This window comes from Lonchura striata, chromosome 4, assembly GCF_046129695.1.
Source record: "Lonchura striata isolate bLonStr1 chromosome 4, bLonStr1.mat, whole genome shotgun sequence".
NCBI lineage: Eukaryota > Metazoa > Chordata > Aves > Passeriformes > Estrildidae > Lonchura > Lonchura striata.
In genome coordinates this window covers 8341139-8365560 of record NC_134606.1, presented here as the reverse complement: position 1 = coordinate 8365560, position 24422 = coordinate 8341139, and the positions used below count along the sequence as shown (strand labels likewise).

At 37.9% G+C, this 24422-nt stretch overlaps 1 protein-coding gene across 9 annotated transcripts in view; it reads right to left on the bottom strand.

The window, feature by feature from the left end:
* NSD2 (nuclear receptor binding SET domain protein 2) overlaps positions 1-24422 on the bottom strand; it is a 95857-nt gene that overhangs the window by 38197 nt on the left and 33238 nt on the right. For 7 of the 9 annotated variants that reach the window (XR_013339867.1, XM_077782714.1, XM_021535661.2 and 4 more), the window contains 4 exons: positions 18579-19204; positions 3323-3488; positions 1196-1362; positions 334-825 (listed from right to left, as the gene is read on the bottom strand). Coding sequence is in view for 8 of the 9 variants with exons in the window: in XM_077782714.1 (XP_077638840.1) it covers positions 334-825; positions 1196-1362; positions 3323-3488; positions 18579-19175 (1422 nt within the window). In the remaining variant the exon portion in view is untranslated. The remainder of the gene's footprint in view (positions 1-333; positions 826-1195; positions 1363-3322; positions 3489-18578; positions 19205-24422) is intronic. The other 2 variants (XM_077782715.1, XM_021535663.2) reach the window with 1 other exon arrangement.

The following is a 24422-nucleotide window of genomic DNA, read 5'->3' as shown; positions in this document are numbered from 1 at the left end:
ATATATGTATGTGTATGTATTATATTGTACATACATTAAAGACAAAATATGGCTAATACAAAGGACTACTGGTTTATGTGGGAAGATACTAACATAACTTTCGCTTGAAATACAAAGGCAGTTATCACCATCTTGTTTATATTGCTCACTTGCATTCCCTTCTTTCTCCATTTCTGTCTAGAGTAAGATTTGATGCAGGCTTAACTAGTCAGACCCAGAATATTATGGATTGTGCAGTAATACTTAATTTTTGTTTACCAAAGTAAAGTAGTTTCTTCAAGTACAGAAATGAGAAGAGGCAATCAACAATAGTAACAGCTAAAAGAGACTAACCTCATCTCTGTACTTCTGACAAAAGACCAAAAACTGAGATACTGCATCGCCCTTTCTGCTTCGTGGAGTAGATGCTGGCGTTTTCTTTCTATTGAGAGGGGAGCCTATCCCTCTTTTGGATTCTGCCTGTTCAGATGACTTTTGAGGAGTAGTATTCTTATCCTGCAACTGACTGCTCTCTTGCGTATCATCAGCAGCAGAGAGTTTTGATGTCCTTCTCCTCCTCTTGCTAGGAATGCCAGACTCCTTCATTGATTTCAGACTGGGAGTGGTTTCTTCACTTGAATAGCACGACTCATCCATCTCCTCCAAGGGTTCCACAGCAATGCCAACCTCCTTTGCCACTCGAGGATTCAGATGAGGCCTGTCCCTGACATAGATGAAGGTGTACTTGGCCTTGCGCTCCTCCACTGGCATGGCCACCGCTTCACTGGCTTGCTTCACACCCATCTCCCACTGCGGCCGCAGCTTCCCCGACACCGGCTTCAGCATCTGCAAGAGGAGACAGCTCCGTGAACAATCTGCCCACTTGTGATTTCAAAATGTTGACAGTAACATCAAACAAACCCCCAGGAGACTAATTGTCATGCAGATCTGTAATTCAGAGTTCAAATGGAGCTGTATTTGATAACTCTAATACCACAGATGAATCCAAGACAAAGCAGAAGAGTACTAATGTTTGCTGAATAACAACCAGTGGTAAATCACCCCATCCTTTGCATCTGCAAATGAAATGTAAGACCCCTGTAAAACAAGCTGTTTTTAAGCTTTTTATAATACCTGTTTATATCTGTTAAAGCTGTAGATACCGTAATGTTAAAATAAAAAGCTCCAAATCTTGTCTGATTTGATAACCTCTTACCTTTATTTTCTCTGCTTTATTGAGGGCTTGTCTTGCACTATCTTGGCATAATTGTTCAAACTGGTCTTTTTCTTTGAAGGGCACCAGGCTCTTCTCAAATATCCAGGCTCGCTCTGGGGCATCTCCGAAAAACTGAACGTGATACTGACGAAAACTCTTTTTCTGTCCTGAAAATTAAAAAAACCACATGTATTTAAGATGCAGACTCTGGTAAGCCTCTGCACTTTCAGACTTGAAGTCTGTAAGCTGCTACAGTTGCCATAACAAAAGCACAATAAAACTAGATAACCTTTCAAAAACCCACTTAAACCAGCCTGAAAGTCTCTAAGATATAATGTATGAAGTCTGACCCAAAATCTCAATGGTTTCATTCCCAGCAAGAACATGTTTGGCTAAATTAATTCGAGGTTACAATCACCTGCCAGTTTTCCAAGTATATTAACTTTACATGTAGGTCTGGGTGTTTCTGAAAATGAATTTAGTATTAATTTCTCAATGAACACTGAGAAAGTTCCACAGCTGGGAGAGCTTTTGCACTCAGCTTCCTCTCTAAGTCTCCTAAACTTTATTTTTAATATTCTTAAACAGAGACTCATACTTCATCTGGTTTTAACCTCTGCATTCAAAGCTTCATAGTAATCAAGATTTTTCAGGAATCAAAGAAATCACTAAAGGATTTGTCTGGCAGAAGGGAGAATGGAATGAAGACTACCATTTTGACATCTAAATATGAAACATCTTTTTCTTCTAAAACTAAAAATATTCCCTTTTTTCCCCTAGAAAAACAGGAGGAATATTGTCTCACTGTGGCACAATACAGGCATATAACCTTTGCCTTCCAAAGGTCTCAGCTATTCGACAGAGATGGAGATAGAAACCACTTTCAAAACTCAAAGGGTTCATAGTTAACAATGAATTTCTAAAAGGTAGAGGGTAAGAGATCACACTTAAGATGTCCTCCAACACCTTGTTCAATGAACTTGTAGGTTTGCTAAGTGTTCAAATTATGGTCTTGTTTAGAAACAGGAAAGGTTTTAACCTGCACTTCTGTGTTTGCCAATTCAATCCTGCTAGATCAAATATGCTCCCTACAGTACCTGTGGTTCCCCCCCAGTGTCACCACACCACTTTGTCCAACACATAGACTGGACAAACTCAGGTCAGGATGGACACCCAGCAGGTACAAATAACAGCCACAATTCTGTTACAGGTGACTTCAAACTAGGTCTAGATTCCATTAGGTTATTAATACACTGCATATCTTAGACTTAGTCACCAAACAGATCTAGCTGATGGCTTCATACTCCATTTTTGGAGTTTCTAGAGTTAGAAAGAACTTTCTTTTCATGGTGATTCAGCCAATAATGGTGATTACTTTAATAGGGGGATTAATCTTGTTGTAAAATATGGCTTCTGGAAGGGTAATATGAAATCAACCTAATTAAAGGTATGGGCAAAAATTTTAACATATACATGTAATGTTTTGTAACAATTACAAACTTACACTATATATAATAACATCTATGAGAGCTGAAAGAACTATAATGACTCATCTGAGATCAGATATGAGAATCTAGAGGAAGGGCAGAGGGAAAGTCTTGGGATTGTAACCATCACACATCCAATCTGTAGTCTAACATATGTTCCAGTGTTGTGTAGCCAGGATCAATTCTCTTGCTCAGCAATTACTTTGGGCTCATCAAGAAAATGTTTAAGTAGTGACTACAGAGCTCTTCTGACTTAATCTCTGACTTAATCTATTTTACCAGGATGCCTGGCTGCATACAGAGATGCCAGAGCCTACATTTCCAACCTCCTTAAAGATCTGCCAAGAGCCCATTTGCCAAGCAGACAGGCACTGTGCTCCTTCTGCACTGTGCTGCTGGACAGCTGTAATTGCCTAATTAAGGAGACTTAGTGCTGCCACTAGAGTCACTGAACCTAGTGGTGAATCTTCAGGTATCCTCTGAGAGCTCAATTTGTACCAGTGCTCCTTGATAAAATAATGGCATTCATTATTGGTTGTTACATAAGGAAACTTAATTTTTTGGCCCACAGAATCCTATTATCATTATTATTTATTATTTATTATTATTATTATCACCTGAAGAAATCTGAATGACATACCTTTTAGTTTAGTGTAGGCATGGAGAACAGGATCAGCAGAAACCATACACGGCCACCATGGGAAGCCAGACACTTTTGACCAAACTAGATCTCCTATATTATACTTCAACAGATGGACTTTTTCCTCTTTGATGGTACTTTGAGCTGGATCTCTCTTAGCAGGAGCCTTAAAAAGAAAAAAAGAAAAGCCAAACTGATCATCATCTTTTATTCAGATATGCACCAGTGGTAATAGAAGGAGGAAAATAAGAAATAGTACATAAGAATAAAATGCTGTCATGTTTGCAAACAATAATTGCATTTCATGTGTCATGAAAACTTCAAACTTTAAGTCATAGCTTTTGTTCTCTAACAGTGAAAAAAATCCACACTGCAGTTACAGTTTTGTTTTAATCTGAAATATTAGCAAGTAAGCTGTGGTTTACCTTTATCTTTTCAAATAACTTCTGAGAGACCATCAGGAAGGCTTAATTTGATTTCAAATACATTACCTGAGCACTGGATGTAGATGTGGAAAAGTCAACCTCCCTCTGTATTGAGTATTATTAATCCAGTTAAGTGCTATACACACAAATGTACTATCAGATTAAAAAAAAAACCCAACAACATAAAAAACCAAAACCAAACAAAATCTCCAGACTAGAACAGACTGAAATACTGTCTTTATGTCTGAATAGAAACTACAAAAATAAACAGTTTTAAAACCCCAAGCCCTCCATCTTTCAGCTGTTTTTTCACATACAGAGAACTTGTAAACATGAACCATTCCCCACATAACTTTTCTGAGATTTTTTTTATGTTCCAGCTCTATCAGTAAAAGTTTGTGAGTGCTCCATTGATGCTGTAAAGCTATTTTAGCTATTGGAAAATGATTACAGAACTATTTCCACTTCAAGGGACAGATTTAGCTACAAGGGTGTTTCATGTTTCCCTATGACAGACATATTTTTACTACATCATAACAAAGTTCAGCAACACAGACATCTATTTACCAAATAAAACCATTAAACCATTTCACAGAGTTAGCTGCATTTTGTCTCTTTGGCTTCATCTGTTCTATTTAATATAAATAGAGTGCACCTTTATCTAGGTAAGCACTAACTGTAAAAAAGCACAGAAGGTGTCTTATTAAAGACATATCACGTATTTTATAAAATCACGCATTCTGAACCTCCTTTTTGATTTTCTAGTACTAAATTTATATGCAACATTTGTCATTCATCTTGTACAGTACCAGCTCATCATTCAGAAGGCACTTAAAATTAATGACAAGAGGCAAGAGGAAAGAAAGAAAGGAGACAGTTAAGAAAGTAGAAATCGATATTTTAGAAACAAGTACTTGGAGCATTACACTGAGTCAGAGTAAGTCCCTTCACATTGTATAGATTTACAAATCCAGAAAATGCTCCCATAAATAATTACACATTATATTCCAAACACAAACAACTAAAATCTTTCATGTGCTGCAACTGCATAGAGATTTACTTGCAAACACAGAGAGGCACAACCAGTCAAAATCCCTAAAACTCAATGTACTCAGAAATCCATTCTCAAAGCTTTTAAAACTCTACTTGGTAAATATACATGAAGGCATGTCCTCTTATTGCTAGGGACAATTACTCATGTAGTGATTCAACTTTTCTGATGAATACAGACTTGGTTCATGTGACTCCAGGAGGAGCTACATTCTCATGTCTCAAGGTTTTTGGCTCTCTAAGGATCTAAGACTGTCAGAGAACCCTTCCTGCAAGCTTGCCACAAGTCCATCACTCTTAACAGACCTAAAAGATTCCAAGCAGCTGTGAAAAATCAAATGCTCTTTCTGGCAATTAAACATGATGTGAAAAGTTATGCTTAAAAGGCAAAAATTAAGAAGCCCATATGTCAGGGGCAGGTCTGGAAAAACATTAATCCTAGCACAACAAACCAACTTCAGCATTTCAGCTGAAGAGATACATTGGAATCTTTTTTCAATAAGTCAACTTTTCAGAAATGTGAAAGTTAATCAGAAGCCTGAAATTCACTTTTAATTTATGACTCCCTGCATTCTTCAGAAAGTGCAAGTAAGCTACAAAGATTTATGACTCTAGTCTGAGAGGGAGCTGGCTGGAATAATGAAAAGGCTCTAGCAGTGCTTCTAACTGCAGTATAATATAAAAGGGTGGCAAGTACAGGGGTGAATTTTGCATTCCAATGTGTCTACAAGCACTTCACAAAATTTTAGAAATGTCCAGAATTCTCTTACTATACTGGATCATGATAAAAAACTTGAATATGACAGACTCTGACAAAACCTGCTAGATTTATCTGTAGTGGGCTTGAAGTACTTATGTTTTTTTTTCTATTGATAAAACATTCATACTTGAAAAGAATGGCAAAATACAGCACAGCATTTTATATCCATGGAGCTCTCATATTAGATTTTTAAGAAGTCTATAGAAAATATCACCACTTTCTCACTTCCATCTTACTTTCCTGCACCATTCTGCTTTAGTTTGATTTTCTTATTCTGGGAATTGCCCTGATGTGTTAAATAGGTATCTCAACAGAAAACAATGAGGTGCAATTCCTGGACATGCAGCTTATTCAATACTTCCTCTCAGAAACATTTTTGCAAAACAAATGCAGTTACATGTATAGATTTTACTTCAGTATCCAGGTAGGGTTATTTTAATTACTAATACGAGGGGGGGGAAAGAAATAATTTCCAAACAAATTTGCCACCCAATCCCCTCATGCTATCTCCTCTGAGGACTGAAGCTCCTTTATAAGACACTTGTATTCTCCGCATTTTTAAAGAACAGGAGATCAATCTCAAGTTACAAAATGATATAGAAGAAAAGTAATTCGTCCTACAGTTTCTTTTTCCTCCCAAAGGAAACAGAAATTGTTGATTAGGGAAGTCTGAACTCATAACAATATGTGGTCAGTCAGCACAGGGCATCTGACTGCACCCATGAAGATGGAGAGGCAGGACTAGAAGCACAGTCCTGTGGGCTGTGTGAATGCAGGGAACATCTCCTGCCAAGCCTGACCAGTTCTTCCTGAGATGATACTTAAGCAAACAAATTAAGATGGGAAACTCCTGGTTTAGAGCCCAACTGTAAAGAAAGGGAAGACCACACAAAATCAAACTGTTTTAAAATACCTTCCCCTTAAATTGTGGCTCCTTTGTGTCTTTTTCATGACTTCTCTTTTCTTGAAATTGTTCTCACTTGTAATTAGATCTCCTATCCATTAATGTCAACAGGCTTCCTGTGCTGCAGAGGAGCACAGAACACCCTCTGGTTCTGCCACTGCTAAGTCTGGACTGCCCTACACATGCAGCATCCCATTACCTTTAACTGCAGTTTTCCCAGAATTAAAACCATTTAATTATACAATTTCCTTCACCTCTCCATCTTTAATTATAGGCAAGCGCTGCAGCCTGAGGAACTCCCAACTCAGTCACCATAGCTCCAAACATGAAACCAGTCACACTAAACATCACAAGGAAACAACTTGGGATCAGATTACTTTTCTGCTTTAAGGAATTTGAGGATTTTGTTCCCCTTTCAAACATGAGACTGCAGAGAATTTACAAAGATGGGCAGTGCTGAGGGGGAGGTGATGACGCCACGCAGACTAATCCTAACACTGGATACACAAACCATTCCACTGGCTTTGCACTACTCAGGATGGCAGACACTGAAATTCCTGACTTTCTGGAGTAATGAAACAATTGCTTGGAAAGGCAGCTAGATGAATTTCAAATTAATTTTGTCCAGGAGGATGTGGAGTGTGAAAATTGAGTAATTTCTTTACAGCAACTGAGTTTTCCTTTGAGAAATTATAACTTGCGGAGAAGCAGCATCCTCAAAAACTCATCTGGGCCAGCAGCTGCAATAGGCTGAGAAGGAGTGAAAAATAAAATAAAATTTAACATGCCTTTCCTATTTCCTTAACATATGACAGATTTGTTTGTCATTCTCTCAGCACTTTCACATGCAATGAGTGACAGGCAGATTGACAAGAATTCACAACACTGCTGTCAGCATTCTACCAGCCCAAAGAAGTGGCTTGGCCATAGAAAACACTACTATTTAATTAACTTTGGCTACACTTGCTCTAAAGAATTCAGTCAACTTTTGTTTAGTTCTAATCTGCATGACTATGATGAGACAAGAACACATAATGAATAATATGTAATTTCAAAGCTTAAAAGTATCTTAAATTGACCAAAACCAAACTCATTTAAGGACAGCATCTTTACTCCATTGAGAGCTTTAGGTTTGTTGTAGACTCTGCTATGAAGACACCATGATGAGTAAGGTAATTTTTTAAAAAATACCTAGAAGGCGTATTAGGTGGTGTCAGATTGAGATTACTTTAACTCTTTTGAAAGACACAGTGATGTTTTGTCTGTATTTCAACTATTTTGTGTGTATATGCTCATGTGCACACATATGCAAGGAATTATAACCCTTCAAAATTATTGCAAATTACCTTGAGCATCAAAGAGCTACTATTTCACTATAAATGTGAAAAGCTATAGAAATAACAATAACAATAAAAAAACATTGCTAATTGTCACAATGGGATTATACAAAGAACAATGTTGATAACTGGTGAAGTTCTCAACTCTTCACAACATCATAAGAATTTAATATTGAACAAAAAAAGTATGAACCATTAAGACAAGTGAAGACAGTAAATGTTCTTTTCTGTGTAATGTTAACTAGGAAGTACATATTGAACAGCTTACGCTGCATATATCTGGTATTTCCATTTTCATTTTCAACTGAGTTTCACTCTGTTCCAAACAACTTCCACTTTCACTATAACAGAAGGCCCTGCTACAAACACAGACTGCTGGAGGTCCAGCTGCAAACCAGGATAAAAACCAAGCTCCTCACATTACAAAGAAACTAAGCCAAAATAATCAAGGCCCCTAAACAGAATATACACAATTAAAATGTATTTTGAATTGAAGTTAGAACACACAAACTTAAGTCAAACCTATTTATTTCCTATGGAAAAAGCTAAGATTGGTTGCTGACCAAACACACATTATTTTTCTCTTCCTGCTATCTACTTGTGCTGTGCTTTGTCAGCTAAACTCCTATTGTCCCTCATGGACCTGTGTAATGAAAATAAAAGTGAAAATGTTTTGTTTTGTTTTCCCTGTCTATCAGCACAGATAGAGAGCTAAGGAAATGGTAGTAGAAAAAACTTCATTCCTTTCAGAGATTTAGGAGATGTGGTTGGTGTGTCTGGAGAAGGGAGCAACAGAACAGAAAATATTATTTTTGTAATATTTTACAGCTTGAATTCCCCAATGACAAAGGACATCATGACCTAAAAACACGAAAAAACAAAGTAACAGGATAACAACCCCATGCCTTCCTTCCTCAGAAAACCACTAGAATAATTATGTTCTTAGAAGAGCTCTTGTTCTGTGAAAAATTCAGTAATTTTATATGCCAAAAGACAAATCCACATTCAGTCTTCAGCCAAAGGCACCCAGGGATGCAGGTACTGTCCCCAAGAGTGATGCCCTGTCATTCCACAGAGAAATGGCTGCTTCTCGTGACAAAAGTCTCATTAAATCAAATCACTTCAAAACCCAAAACTACAACTACAGCTGATCAAAAGCAGTGCAAACTCCCCTCTATGTACTATTGCTTCAAATAGAAAGTGGCCACTTAAGTCTGTTAAGAAATGGCCAGAGCTCATTCTATGTGATTCTGCCTATAAAAATACAGTAGCCTCACAACCCTAGCTGCCTAAGTGGTTTTAATTTTTTTAAGATTATAATTCAGACACTATAGTGAATCTGTTTATCCCCAAAGGGCCTGAGAGGCCCTAAGTTTGTCCAAGTATCTCCCACCTTCTAGGATGTAGAGGAATATATTTAAATAGTAAATGACAAATAACTGAACACATTAAGAATAAAACTGAAGTGCTTTTCACTTGTTATATTGTGTTCAATTTGTATTGGAAGAATGCTGTGCAATTACACACTTGCAAACCACTGCCTACAGAGAGAATGTTTCAGGCAGAAGAGTAAAGAGTAAACCAGAACCTCACATGATTAAGGAAAAAACGTGGAATTATTACTACAAAATGGAGAAGGATGAGGAAACAAAAAAAGATGCCGTGAACTGGCAAAGTTTTATGTTCCATCTTCAGTAAAACAGAAGAGGACACTACAACAGAACTTTCAGAAGACTGCAGCTCCCAAAAGGCCATTGCATCCATATCTGCACAATTAAATCTGCAACAACCTCATAAAATATACAGGGAGGTAAAGACTACTGAGGGGGAAAAGGACATGAAATGACTACATTAAACAGAAAAGCAAACAAACTCTATTCTGAATTGGCTTGTTAAGTGTTTCAGATTTGTAATTGTTTTATACTGAACTAGAGATTTAACTAAAATCTTCGAAATTAAATTTTGAGAACAATGACATTAAATGTATTTCATCAAGTTATCTTTCACTTTCTTCTATTACTAACCACTTAATTTCTTCTATCACTAAAAGGGGGTCAAATCTGACAGTGTGAAAAATTATGTTTGCAGAAGACAGTATATTCTTATCTTCCTGCCACAACCCAGATTACTTTTTCCCCCTCAACATGCTTAGATGCCAAGCTATAAAATACTGTCAAACAAGCTGAAGAAAACCATTACAGATCTGAAAACTCTTCTGTGCTGGCTGAGGCTGTTTGAAGCACATATTAAGTTTTATCACAATGGGTTTGTTTCCTCAGTTTCTTTCCACTGTCTCATCTAAAGCAGTTTGTGAACAGCAGGTTGAGTATCACCATGCAGGACCCTTCTCTCCAGGAGGGAAAGCAAACAAAAGACAATAAAATTCATATAAATTTAGACAGGGATTCAGAATGTAGGTTGTGGATTTTAAAACAAGACAGAAGTTCAAATTTGTCTTTCAAATCAAGCAGTAAACTCCTGGTTCCATTTCAGCTTTTTCTTTTTTTTCTGGCTTTGGTTCCCTCATTAGCAAATCTTTAGCAGATGAGAAAATTTCATTTAAAAGCAAATCTGTCTACTCAAATCAGCAGTCTTCCTTTACCCAAACACTACATAAGCAAGTATTTCAGACATAAACTTAACATGGTATTTTAGTAACTAGAACACAACTCTTCTTTCAGAGTAAGGAGCTGAAGAGAAACAGATTCAATCGCTCACAGATTCAATAAAATGTGAGATCTGGAGCACTTCCCAATCCTCGGTCTTTCTTAAAAATATGGAGATTAGTTTCTTTCAGCTGTTTTACAGAATTTCTGCATTTTCATTTAGATGACCTCCTAAATTTTAAGTTACTGGCTTATTAATGAAAGGTTCCATGTTTCAGAAATTTAAACTAGATAATGTTTGATCATAATGAGTGTGCCCACCTTTTATACTGAGTATTAGAAAAAGATTTTTGTCTATATCCTGTGTATCTAACCTTCACTCACCCTCACAGGTTTAAACTTTTGATGTGGTATCTGGGTATATAAGACAGTGTGGATACAAGATGCTACAGAAACCTGTAAAAACATAACTGTAGAGCCATGAGGAACTCTGGCATGAGAAATGATTATTTCTGAACAATTTCCATATGAACTTCACACAGGATAACAGAGTGAAAGCTAAATCATCTCAGCATACCTACAGATTTTCAGAATGCCATATCCATATGTAGCTTGTTATCTGTATGTACCATGTTTCACATTCTTTAAGAATCTGTAACAGGACTTTAGCACTCTTCTACACCCTTACAGTTTTTCCAAGACACTTTCTGAACAGGTATCCCTCCTCTTGGCAGCTCACAAACATCCAGGACAGCATGGGTATATACTCTGAATCCTAATATTGCTAAAATAATGAAAAACCCAAGTCCAGACAGCACTGCCAAAAGGCCACTAGATTTACAGGACACTGTTTTCTGATGAAGGCAGAGACTTATCTCTATCTTTTTTTTTTGTTTGTTTTAAACAAGAACACTTCTGAAGGCAGCTGATTAAGCTTAAACAGAACAATTACTTGGCATAAAAGGACTCTGTTAGTTAACTAATATTTTGACATAATCCAAGTATTACCTTGCTTTAGAGATCAGACCTTTCAAATGAATTCCCATACCTAAAGGCAGGCACAAGAAGTTTCACAAATTCTGCTCTTAGATTCACCTGGCAGGTCCTGCTCTTCTAAGACTAAGAGAGGTGGGGGAAGACAACCAAGAAAATCCTGAACAGATGTTACCTTAACTTGGCAATGCTGAAGCTTATTTCTGAAACATCCCTTATTTGCAGCAGTAAAAATGTACAGAAAACCTGGGAAACCCCAACCCCATATGAATATTAAAACAGGGCAATCTTTGCAGTGCAAAATCATGATGCATGTAACCAAAGTGCTGCCAATTCCACCAGAACTAAGATCTCAAACAGTTTCATTTTATCACAAGCATTCACAACATACACTTAAGCTGGCATTTATTTACCAAACAAACAAAACAGCAAAAAATAAACAAAATCAAGCTTTTATAGCATTAGTTGCTGCTATGAGGTCACAAATTCCCTTCCTCACACAAGCACAGCAGGGCTTGTTTAACAAAAATATATACAAGACTCAGTTTTCCCTCTTCCAGTAAGCTTTCAAAATAGTAATTTCTAAAAACAGTCCTTCTGAAAAGGGAATTAATTTCTGATTATTGATAACATACATTTTTAGCTACTAGTATTTTATGATGCATGGGAGCACAACTCCTGTAGGTTCTTTAGGTATTCACAAAAAGCAAAAATATAAGTTAGCCCAGTTGGATCTCTTTATTTATAATATAGATGATGAAAGATGGTAACAGACATACATAAAATTAGTGTCTGTGGACAAAGACCACTTTTGGAGAACCTAAAGTTCATCTGCCCTACATAAAATCTACTCTAAAACAAGGAAACTTGTAAAGGAGTTTGAATCCACTGCTCCAAGACAGATCAAAATATTTTGCTTTTGCTACTTTGCCTAAGGGTTACTACAAAATATCTTTCTTTCTTGACAGAAGGGGGGCTGTAAGGGCCAGAAATTACATCTGGTACAGATCACTAATGTTTCCCAAATATCTGCCTGTAAATCCATCCAAATAACATAACCCTGAACTGCAGATCTAACTCCTTGCTACATGTGAGACTTAGACATGCATTATTTTGGTTAAGCAGAACACTGAGCAGAGCAACAGAAAGGCTCTGCCATATCTCAGACAAAAAAAAAAAAAAACAACAAAAACTGTGAAACAAGCAGCAAATTCCTTGCCAAACAAACCCATAGTGGTCAATACAGCTGGAGGAAAAGGAAAAGCCGAGATTTTAAATCATTTAAATAATGATATTACCTGTGCAACAACTGAGAATAAATCTGGTCAGCTTATAAAACCAGAAACTGCCATTAATCTCTCAACACCATCTGCTGCTGACATGTAAAGGGAAGTTAGTTCTTCAAAAGGTGGCTTACTCACCACTTTACTTCATCTGTCATGTCCACCATAATGCCCAAAAGACCAAAATAAAATAGAAAAATATCTGGAATGCACAAACCAATGATAAATGTGAAAAAATGCAAGAGATGCTGACATTCTTTCAATTTGACTTGGTCAGCTCTTTTCCACAGCTCTTTTCAAGCTGGCTCAATGTTCAGCAGCAGTCAGAAATCAATCATATCCTAAGTGTCATTCATAATGAAAAATAATGAAATTGAGAACAATATAGAAAATCATTAACATGCCACTGTATGCATTCACACGACATTTATATTTTGAATGTCCTCTACTGTTCTGGTTCCTTATTCTAAACAAACACCACAAGACAGCAGAACCCAAAGGGCAGCACAGTGCAGAAAAAGGATAACACAAAGCAGCATTCTGGAATTGTTTCTATAATATATGGAACTACACACTAGTACTGGACAAGCTGGAATTCAAAACAGAGCAGGTTTGTGAGAAAACTACACAATGACCAGTAACAGAAGCCCATGACCCCTGTTTCTATTAATATGAGAGAATCTAGCAAAATAAGTAGGTAGCAAATTGAAAAGGTGAAAGAGGTGCCTTATTGCCCTGTTACTTCATGTACAGGATGCAAAAAGCTCACACTGGTTCAAAAAGAACCCGAGGTCTCCTTCCATGAATTTAGCCACCCACAGCCATTAAATACAAAATGACCAATTCCAGAAACTTCTGAGTCACAAACTGCTGGAGGCTGAGTATATCCAAAAGGAGCATCCCTCTATGATTTGTGATATCTGTACTCTCCATTATGCCTCCCCCACTGAACCCTACCCCGAGCTGAGGTGCTGAATTAAATGGCTCCTTGATCCAACCTGGTAGTGCTCTTCTTAGATAGTATTTTTGTCAACACTTCAAGGTATTATTTCATACTCGATTTGGATTCTCCCACCAGTATGTTTATGAAGAGAGAGCACAAAAACTATTTAGGTAACACTGATTGAGACAACAGTTTTACGTAAAAAGTGCACTTAATTCGGCCACTTTTACACACAAGAACAGGAAGTCTGGTATGGAAAGCTTGAACAAATACTCAGGTTTTCTGCAATTAATTTTGTAGCTACTCTGGGAATACTCACAGCTTCTAATCTCCCCTCAAACCACTATAATGCTGGATGCTTTTTAATGCTTCTTAAAGAACAAGTGGTTCTTTAAGATACTTTTCCAATGAGGCATTAAGAAAAAAACAATTTAAAGTACTGAAGTAACAATTACTGTTGCACATCATGAGCTGCTTAGCACTAACAAGTTCTCAAGGCTTAGCTAAATTTAATCCTTTACTAAGGGCTAATGCAAAACAGTGTTTCAGAAACTCTTCCAAAAAGGATGAGAAGTTATTTTTCTTGTTCCTGAAGGGATCACCCAGAAGAGATTTTTTACAATTACTCCTTCTCCTTTAGGATCCTGGTGACATCAGCCAGACAGCCTGTGTTATCACTCGCCTGAAGTCAGGATCTGATACCCCAAGACAGTCTATTAAAAAGGAAAACATAACTGAGTTCATTTTATCCTACAACTACAGATCCTGACTCCTGTGGTAGCTTAGCTGCACATTCTGTAACAAGTACAGTAACTGTAATTTACCTGGAATTCCTAACAACTGATGATAAGAAACAATCAAGTCCTTCCCCTGAAAACACATACTTATTTTACTTGGTTTTCTTTTTATTTTTTAAATTAAGACAAAATGAGCAATCTTGGGATCTATCTGTACCATCTGCAATGGGATAATAAAACATTCAATGAATTCCATTCTCTAATATAACAAAGGGAACTTGTTGCTTTGTGCTGGCCTCTACTGCTTAGATGCAAACATCAGAGAAATATCATCACCTTCATTGGTCCCCAACTTCCTGTATTTAGTTACCACAGACACAATTAGATCATCCTCAAACTGTTTCAGTTCTACCCTTACTGGGTTTTTAAATCTTTGCCAGTATGTAGGTATTGGATATAATGCAGCTAGCCAGAAAGTTTTTCTCTATGAAGATGAAATGGCAACATAAACATATGACAAGGACTAGTGGAATTTCTCCAGCAATTTGCAATTTCTCCCCATGTAGCTACTGCAAGGTCGTTATAGGCCATATCCTGCAGAGAGAGAGCAAAAACCTGCCAAGTTTCTGGTACAATACTAGAAAAGAACTACAAGAAAAGTGGATAGGAAGCTATGTGGAAGGTATAGTTTCTGAATCATGTACATGTATCACACAGCTGGAAACCTCAAACTAGCAAGCAGAGCAGAGTGTGGACTTCCAGGTTTGTCCTGGACATAGTGCTGCTGCTTTTGTGAACTACTGCACCCGTGCTGGGAAGCCAGGCCAGGAAGCCCAGCCAAAAGGGCAAACTGCCACTTGTAGGCCCATCCCAGCTTCTGCAGAACAAGCTCAGATGTGCCAGGATCACAGACTGGGCTGCTCCCATGGACAGAGAGCATTGACCTACCCTGGGACCCCCAGCATGAGAGCTGCACATGTATGTACTCTCTGTGTCCTGTACAGAAACTCTGCATTGCTCGAGGGATCATACTGGGATTACTTCACATTAATATATGAAATAAACCTCTGCAATGCAAACAGGATTGCTTCACTTCTAATACAAGCAATGAGTAAGAAAATCTCATTCCTTACTGGTAGTGGAAACTGACTGGAAAAGCAGTCAGAACAAATCCCAGTCCCAGGGCACCCTGGCACATGAGCAGCTACAGGAGCCCAGAATTCTGGCACTGATTCGAACCTCTAACATGGGATACCCACCACCCATAACATAGAACAGCCAGGGGTGCACTGCCTTGGCTTTAAAGCTGTGAAACCAAGCCTTATCACCAGAGGCCTGGATTTTAAAGTAAACTCCTCAGGGGGAGAGATACTGGGGTGGAGGGAAGAAGGGTGAAAAGAGGGAGGGGAGGAGGGAAGAGGCACAGGTTTTCCCACTTCATCTCCTTCACCTTGGGAAAATGAAAGCATTACAGCTGTTCCTCAGAGGCCTGGAAAAGCGGGTGGTTATCAACAGAAATCTAACTCACGTCAGAGCTGGGCAGATCGCATTTATCCCCAGCTGAAAACTGACTCGCAGACAGTGTTTTAAATAGCTTTCACTTCTGTTAACAAAAAATGCCCAAATGAGAAGAACACCAACAGCAGAGCACTGGAACATTTGTTACATGATATGCCTCTCACCTCAGTGCAATAGTAATCTGCTGTGTCCACCAGAGAGAGATATAATTACCCTACACAAAAGGCAGCATTTGAAACATGGTGATTTTTGCTAAATCAAAAGGGTAATAGGCTGGACAACATGAAATTGAGAGAGAAACCAGCTGAAAAATAAAACCAAACAGGTTCTGCATTAACTTGTAACCTACAATAAACAGGTACCTGAGAGCAAAATTAATCAGCTTTTACTCAAAGGATATCTACCCAACTTCCACTTTGCAGCCACAATCAGCTACATGAAACCACAGTATGATGCGCTAACAGTAAGGCTTTGGATGCTGGCCATGGAGTAACAGCTAGAGCCTGAAACCAAAGAACACTGATACTAAGACATTACAGTTATTATCACAGAAAACACATGTATGTCACAAGCCTGACAAGTACATGTGGACAAACATTTGAAAAATCTCCTTCACATGCTCCCTCGTATTTGTTTTTCCTTATTTTAAACCTGCACAGTTGCAAAACCCTTCCTATGCGAGAAAGAAAAGCCCCGGGTTTTTTACAATCAAGGAGTTATTTTATAACATCTTGCAACCTTTAAATGCTTCTCCTTTTGACCTTTGTGCTTTACAGTGCACCATGCTAGGAAAAAAAGAAGGCAGAAATGTGACTCTCTGTTTCAAACCCTCTGAAAAGAACAGGGCTGCAATACTGCAAGGTCTGAGATCAAGCAGGTGGTTTGGTAACTCAGGGGTTTGGCACAGGAGAAAATAACCCTATCACTCAGCAGCCACTGAGCCCCAACCACTCTGGGAAACAGTGTTGATGTGGTTTTCTCTTGATCATTTCTGCCCAAAAGACAACTCAAAGAAGCCAGACAAACCTTTCTTTTCATTTTAAATTAACTGCGCAGTAGGAAAAATTAAAGGCCACTGTCAATGGACAACCAGTGTAAAAGGCTTCAGAACAAATGCATTGGTGGACACATTAAATATCACCTCCTCTTTCTGAAAAAAACCAACAAAAAAACCAACAAAAAAAAACAAACTAACAAACTCACACAAATATGCTCCAGTTGTCAATGCTATTAAACATGCCACCTTTTAGTCCAATTTGTCCTTATTAACAATGAGCTGGACAAAGAATTACTCGAAATATTGACGCTGGCCATACCTTTTACCTCTGAGTAATGATTCAGAAAAGCCTGAACCAGTTAGCATTAAAACATTCTCCTTAACTAAATTAAGGAAAACAAACTCTTGAACAACATTCCTGACACCTGAGTATTGATAATTTTAGGATAAATTATACATTCAAACCATAAACAAATGATAAATATTTCTGATACCCAGAAACACATTTACACAGTTCTGTGTACTCATTTATTAGTTCTATTGAAAAGAACTGTAAATAAAATCAGCAATACAGACGCTGTGTTTCTTCTCTGTACCTGCAACCTTGAAAGAAAGTAACAATCAACAGGGCTGTGTTAATGGTAGGACTGGATGGTCTCGGAGGTATTTTTCAGCCCACGATTCCATGATTAATTGCAGCTGACAGAAAACCGTAACATACGTTCCGTGTTTAAGGTGTGCAAAACCAGGACCTTTTAACAATCCAAAGCATTCATCAACATTCACCATTGTTATACAACACCATTCTGAATTATTCACTGAGAAACTTAATATACATAGAAGTATGCCTGCTATGTAGGGTTTTTCCTCTGAGATAAAGTTATTGCAAACCACATTCCTTTAAATGGAGTCTAGCAACAAAAGCTAAATAAAGGGGGGAAAGGGCTCCCAGCAGCATTCTTATTTACAGCTTGGTAAGGCAAATTAAAAAAAAAAAAATTAACATTTATGTCAATGTTTAAAAGAAGTAAAAAACCAAAGAGCTTGACCACAAAATTAATGACACCAAATACAAGACCAAGATATTTTAAATTAAAACAAGTCACTGGATTATAGCAAGCAAAAACAGCTCTTTTCAGATGACAAATAGGCATAGGGACTACATTCCAATCACCAAAATCTGATGGCAAAGAGGCTGGCTGATCAGCCAACTGACTGCTGAGTACATTTTTGTTTTAGTTCAGAACCAGAAATAGAAAAAAAAGGTAGGGTTTTGGTTTTTTTTTTTCTGAAACATCTGCTCATTAAGAAGCCAAAATACCTCATTCTCCAGGAGTTAAAGACAATCTCTAAATGTAGAGGTGTCCTGAGCTCCCTTGCTCGGATGCACATCCTGACTTGGTCTAGGCTACATGTCTAGAGGAAGTTTCTGTTTCATGCATCCTGCACTTCCACATGCCCTGATTTGCTCTGGAGACTTAATTTACTGATATGGAAGCTGAATTTATGGGGTATTCCTATCCTGGGGAAGAAACAGGTACCAGAACTAGAGTGCATCTGTCCTTTGTTGAGACAAAGAGAGGCATAGAAAATTACTCCTGTTTGTGAGGGCACCTACTAAACGCCTGAAGATGAGCAAACACTGAAATTACTGTATGATTAACCAATTTCACAAAACACAGAAAACATTTAAAAGGTACTACCTTCTTTTCAGTGGTGCTTGAAGTCTTTGATACTAACGCTGTTTCAACAAGACCCTGCTCAAGTAAGGAGTCATATTTTATGCTTCTTTTTCTGCTTCTCCTCTCCTTGTTTACTGGCTTTTGTTCATTTTCCTCCGACTGAGACACATCTGCACCATTGTCTCCACAAATGGAGGATTCAAATAGAGGTTTCCCATTCATGTAGGTTTTAGTGATTTTCAGCTTTATTTCTGGAGAGCCATTCTTGATAGGAGTAGTGTTGGGGGGTGTTCCAACTCCCTTTATTTCCTGAGGTTCAAAGCGCAGCTTGGCATCTTGGGCCCCGGACTCGCCATTAAACACCCGAGAGGTCAGATCTTTCAATTTATCAGCTGGAATAAATGGAAGAGTCTCGTGGCCATTATATTTTTGCATGACACCTTCCTGTAGAGTGGCAGAAAGTTGTGCTTTGCCCAAGTAGACAGAACATTCACGATTCACTTCACAATTCTGAGGTTTCCCATTGGTATTTCCAAGGATCTCTGGTACCTGCTTCATTTTGATGCAGTTAATTTTTTGAGTTAACAGTTGAGAACTTCTTTTGATGCTAAAGTCCATTCAGCCCAGATGTTTCCAGTCTTACACTGCTATATTAAGACAAAAAATATTTTTAATAAGAAATGTCAAAAGCTATTAAGTATTCAGATAGACATCAGCACTAATGTAAAACTCAATGTACTTCATTAGTTTTACTAAAAAAAGCTTTGTTTACAATCTTCAGAGGCAAAATGCCTCAGTATCTGTTAATATGCATTACAAAAAAAATTCGAGAAAAACAGATCTATGAATCATCAATTTTATTAAAGCGAAAGTGGAAAGCAAAATCACAGCTTTCTTTTTAACCATTTGTTAACCATCTATAGCATGAGTGTTGCCTACAATAATTACACAAAGGTATTGCACTATATAAAACAAGTAAGAGATTAGACCTAAGATAATACCATTAGTAACAACATAAACCAGATGAGTTTCTCTCCAAGAGGCTGTGCCAGCACAGAAACCCCACAGCTGTGTTCCTATAGCACCTACACTAAGGACAGCAGCATCACAAACTTCCCCTCCTCACTCTACAAACAGACCTCCAGTCATCCATCAGAACACACCCCCTGCAGAAACACTACAGCTCAGACAGTCTCCACACATTTCCCAAAGCATTCTGGCTGTAAGAATGACTAAAGAGTGAGTCTTTTGGGTCAGCCACCAGCCCACTGGGAAACAGCTAATGCTCCAGGCCAGTGACCATACTGGACAAATTTAAATAATCAAAGCAACTCCTGGAATTTTAGATTTTTCATGGCAACAATATCCTCTTACACCCACTTTTCATACAGAAATTTGCAAATATGCAACAAGCTAAAACTGCACTATTTTCTGCCTTTAACAGCTTCTCCAAGGATTCTAAAAACTAACCCTGCCTATTTCAGCATCATATCACTGTAGCAAACAAATCAATCTGGCAGAATGATTCCTTTGTGCTCCTAGACCAGGCAATATGATGGTTTCAATTTTTACAATTCACATGCATATATTCTTCATATTACCAGGTCCGGTATATACATGATATAGAAAAATACACTATCATAAATATTATGAAAGCTCAGCACAATAATCATCATATCCATGCTCAAGGTAACCAATTTCATATATGATTAAGTCCAAGGACTAACACATCGAATCAAAATTTCATCAAATCTAGTCTCATGTGCTTCCAAAAAAGTGCAGTAAAAACCATGATGAATAACTATTGAATTATCAGTTGCTATGGTAGAAATAATTTCTGAATCCCACTTTGTTTATTAAAGCACACGGTTACAATGCTTACACCTGGCATATTCCTCCAACTTGCATTTTTGATAGCTCAATATCAGGAGTGGCAACGTAAACACGTTCATAACTGAGCACTGCTGTAGCCTGGCAAAGCTTCTTAAGGATGTCAAGCTTGAATTCAAAGCAGCTGACGAACATGAAACCTTTTCATTTACAAAGATGCAGGAAAAAAAATTACAAATCATAACTCCATCACTCCTTAGCAAATGCTCCCATCTCCCCAACAGCCTGCTCTAAAATATCTACAAGATAAAACGGTATCCTTCTACACAAGCTGTATAAACTCATTTGAGAGATGAAAACCTTTTTCACTCCAGGCTGAAAATCTGGCATTAAACAAGGCAGGGACAGCAAATGTACCTGAACTCCAAGTGAATCTGCAAGAATAAAATTTCTAATTTTTCTTTAGCCAGATGAAGTCTGAATGACTAATAAAGTCTCTGATAAAATTAGTAGAAAGCAGCCAACTATATTAACTCTTCTTAAGAGGAATCAGAGATAAAAGGAAACTCAAAACTCAACAAGAACAGAATAAATGACTAAACCTAAAGAGAACCTTTCACAATACCTTCTCTGAAAACATGGACATGAGACAAACTCTCAACCCAATTAATAACATGAGAGTGTTTTAAGCTGTGATTCAGCAGATTTAACTGAAATCATATTTCTCTTAAGCAACAACTAGTAACAAATTCTATAAATCCCTGGGCAAAAGGCAAACCTGCTGGGAAGCATTTCACACAGTTACTTAGTGCAAAATTCCTTAGAAAAACCGCCAAAACCAAGAACAGAGCAACCAAAACAGCGCGCTGCTGCTGAGTGCGCAGCTCCTAGCAGGGACTGCGCACGGAGCAAAGAAGCAGAGCTGGATTCGGGCACGGAGGCTCCCGGGTCCCGCTGGGCAGAGCGGCCCGCGCGGCCGCAGCGCCCTCCAGCGGGCGCCGGGCTCGGCGCGGCCGCCCCGGCCCAGGCGCGGTTCTGGGCCGGCTCCGCGACCTGCGCGGCGCAGGGCGAGGATCTCTGCATTTCCTCATCCGCCGCGTTCTGTGCTGCTGAATTACAACTCTTACTCTCGTCGCATACGTCTGGAAGGTACAAAGCCATCAAGCTGGAGGCACACCTCCAAAAAGCAGTAGATAATCAGTTAGTCTGTGTTACTGGTGCACTCAATTTCAGGACACTGATGAATTAGGATGGGTATCTTAAGAACGTCAAAACATAAAAGTCGCCATAGCCACAGAATAACTTAAGCTGGAAGGGATTTCCTCAGATCATCTATTCCAACCTCTTACAGATCAAACTTCTCAAAGCTTCATCTGAACAATGACTCATAGATAACCAAGTTAAAAGCTACAGCTAAAAAAAAAAATGTGCTATTCTCTTTCTAGCTAATACAACTAATAGTATGCGCTCCATATCACAAAAAACAAAACCAAACCAAGCCAACCAACAAAAAAGCCAAACCAAACCAACCAAACAAAAAAAACCACCTCAAAACAAAAAGAACAATAAATTAAAGACCCTGAACCTTTTAGCAGCTACCTTGATTTGCCCGATCCATCTGAAAATACAGATTTCAAGAACTTCAGTGAGTGAAGGTTCAGTTAATGATTCTCACTAATACAGGTCACTAAAAACAGCTGAAAGTACTGAAAAAGGCTCCTCAAATCACTGGAGCCTAGAGACAACAAATCCAGGAGTAATACTGGTAAAAGGAAGTTAATGTTCCCACAACAATCGTAAATGGGGAAATGAAGACAAAGGCAGTAATTTGAAACTGTAAGGTATCAGAACAAGGAGATACAGATTATAAAACATGGAAAATAGACCATGTTTGTACAAAGATTTAATGGAACCAAATAAGTAGAGGCTTAAAGTAAGAGGCAGAATAATAGGCTAAGATAACAGATGTGATTACTGAACAGAAAATATAATCCCATGGGGAGATGAGACATGTAGACAGCAATTTGCAGGTTAGTCACCATCTCTAGGACAACCAGTGGGATGGGTATCAGTGATACACATCTCAGTCCTCCTTGCAAAAAATAAGCTACATTGTGGGGTCTGGGTAAAATAAAGAAGTTAGAAAAATCTACACATGGGAGTACCAAAAAGGGTTTCAGGAAAGATCAAAATTGAAGCCAGGTACATTTTGCACCACCTTAACTATACATAACTTCACAGTAACACTATAAGAAAAAGAAGAAAAAGGACCAGGCCCTTTGTGAGAGGAGGACACAGAGCAGAAAAGAAGGGGCAAGGAGAAAATAACCACCAACCAAGCAGTGCTGCTGTGAGTTTAGAATTAATGCAAGGAGATCTAGAAGACATGAAAGAATGAAATAAGATAGATCACAGACAAGATCTGGTTGATTCAGGTTGTAAGAATAAGGTCCTGAAGCAGCTGAGCATACAATTAGATTTGGTAGCTAAAATCAAGTGCATTCATGCTGGACCACAGCATCACACAGAAGCAAAAGCAATCCCCTATCTTTTTCTAGATGACTCTGTATCTATTGAAAAGGAAAGTAGGGGGAGGGCAGGGAAAAGAAGGGGACAAAAGCATCTCACGCTAGTAGCAGCTAATGAGCTTAAGCCAGTATCGTCCCATACTGAATGTCTGGTGACCCAACAAGTACCATTTTCACTAACAAAGGGGAAAAAAATTATAACCAGGAGTCTGCTGAATAAACATGGTATTTTGTCTTGTGAACAAATAGCTTTCAGTATGGAAGAGAAGATTTTTTATCAGATGACGGTCTCTAGAATTTTTAATTTAAACAATGTCAACTAGACAATCCTTGCAATGGCTTTGTACACATTTTCATACTAAAATAACAGGTTCTATATAAGGCAAACTATCTTGCAGACATTTTAAATCATGCATTAATTACTTGAAACTTCATCATCTGACAGGAGTCATGAGTCAAATACAGTTACTGTGCATGTCAGATTCCTCCTCCACTGTCCAAGCCACTACCTTTTATGTGATATTTATTAGCTATTTCTTCCACATCTGCTGTAATTTCAGAGATGCTTTTCTGGTGTGTCAGAAAGAATGGAGTACTCCATTCCTTTCAATTCTGCCAAAGGGAGGGAACTGAGTAAGTAATTATCAACAAGTATCTCTATTAAATATCACTTTTGTTTCATCCAAGCGTTTTTACTCTGGTGAATTACTTGGGGAAGGCACAGGAAGGTGGGAGAAAGAAGGGGAGAATGACACACCTCAATACAAATTCACAGTAAGAGAACTTTATCCACAAAAGCTATTTTTATTACCTACAAATCAGGCTTTCAGCTGGCACTAATAAGCTAATAGATGGCTGCTGCTTTTTTGCATTAAGATTGCTTTCTGAGAAGTGTTCTCCATTGTCTCATCAATTTTAAGACAAAAGGTTATTGGTATTTTCAGATCAGAATCAGAGAAAATATTTAATGAGATTAAACATGTTACAAAACTTTTTTGCTAATACATTTGAAAACTTGAGTATACTTATTCATATTATCTTGTATAAAACTCCTAAAATATCAAATAGGAGTAGATGAATATTTACTGTAGTGTAGTACACTGTTAACTGTTCTTCCCTGCATTAAAACAATGAAAAATTAATACAGGATCTAAACAGAATTTTATTTTAGAAGAAAACACAACTAAAAATTGCACTGCAGGATTGGCCAAAAGTTGTCACAAACAGTTCTAGCCAGAAAATTTAAAAGCAGCATCACTCATGAAGAAAACCTATAGTAGTAGTAGGTTTTCTGTACTACTGTAGTAGCTGAGATAAAATTGAAAATAAATATACCAAACTGTTCTAAAAATTTATGAGTCTTAGGAAAATTTCTGAAAAAAAACCGTTTATCCAAAGGAGATTATTTTTAATGTAAAAGCACCTGAAGACTTTATTAATCTTGCAGTAGATATAACAAGAAAAAGTACATTTTGAAAACTCTGTGAAAGAAGTTAGTGTACTTACA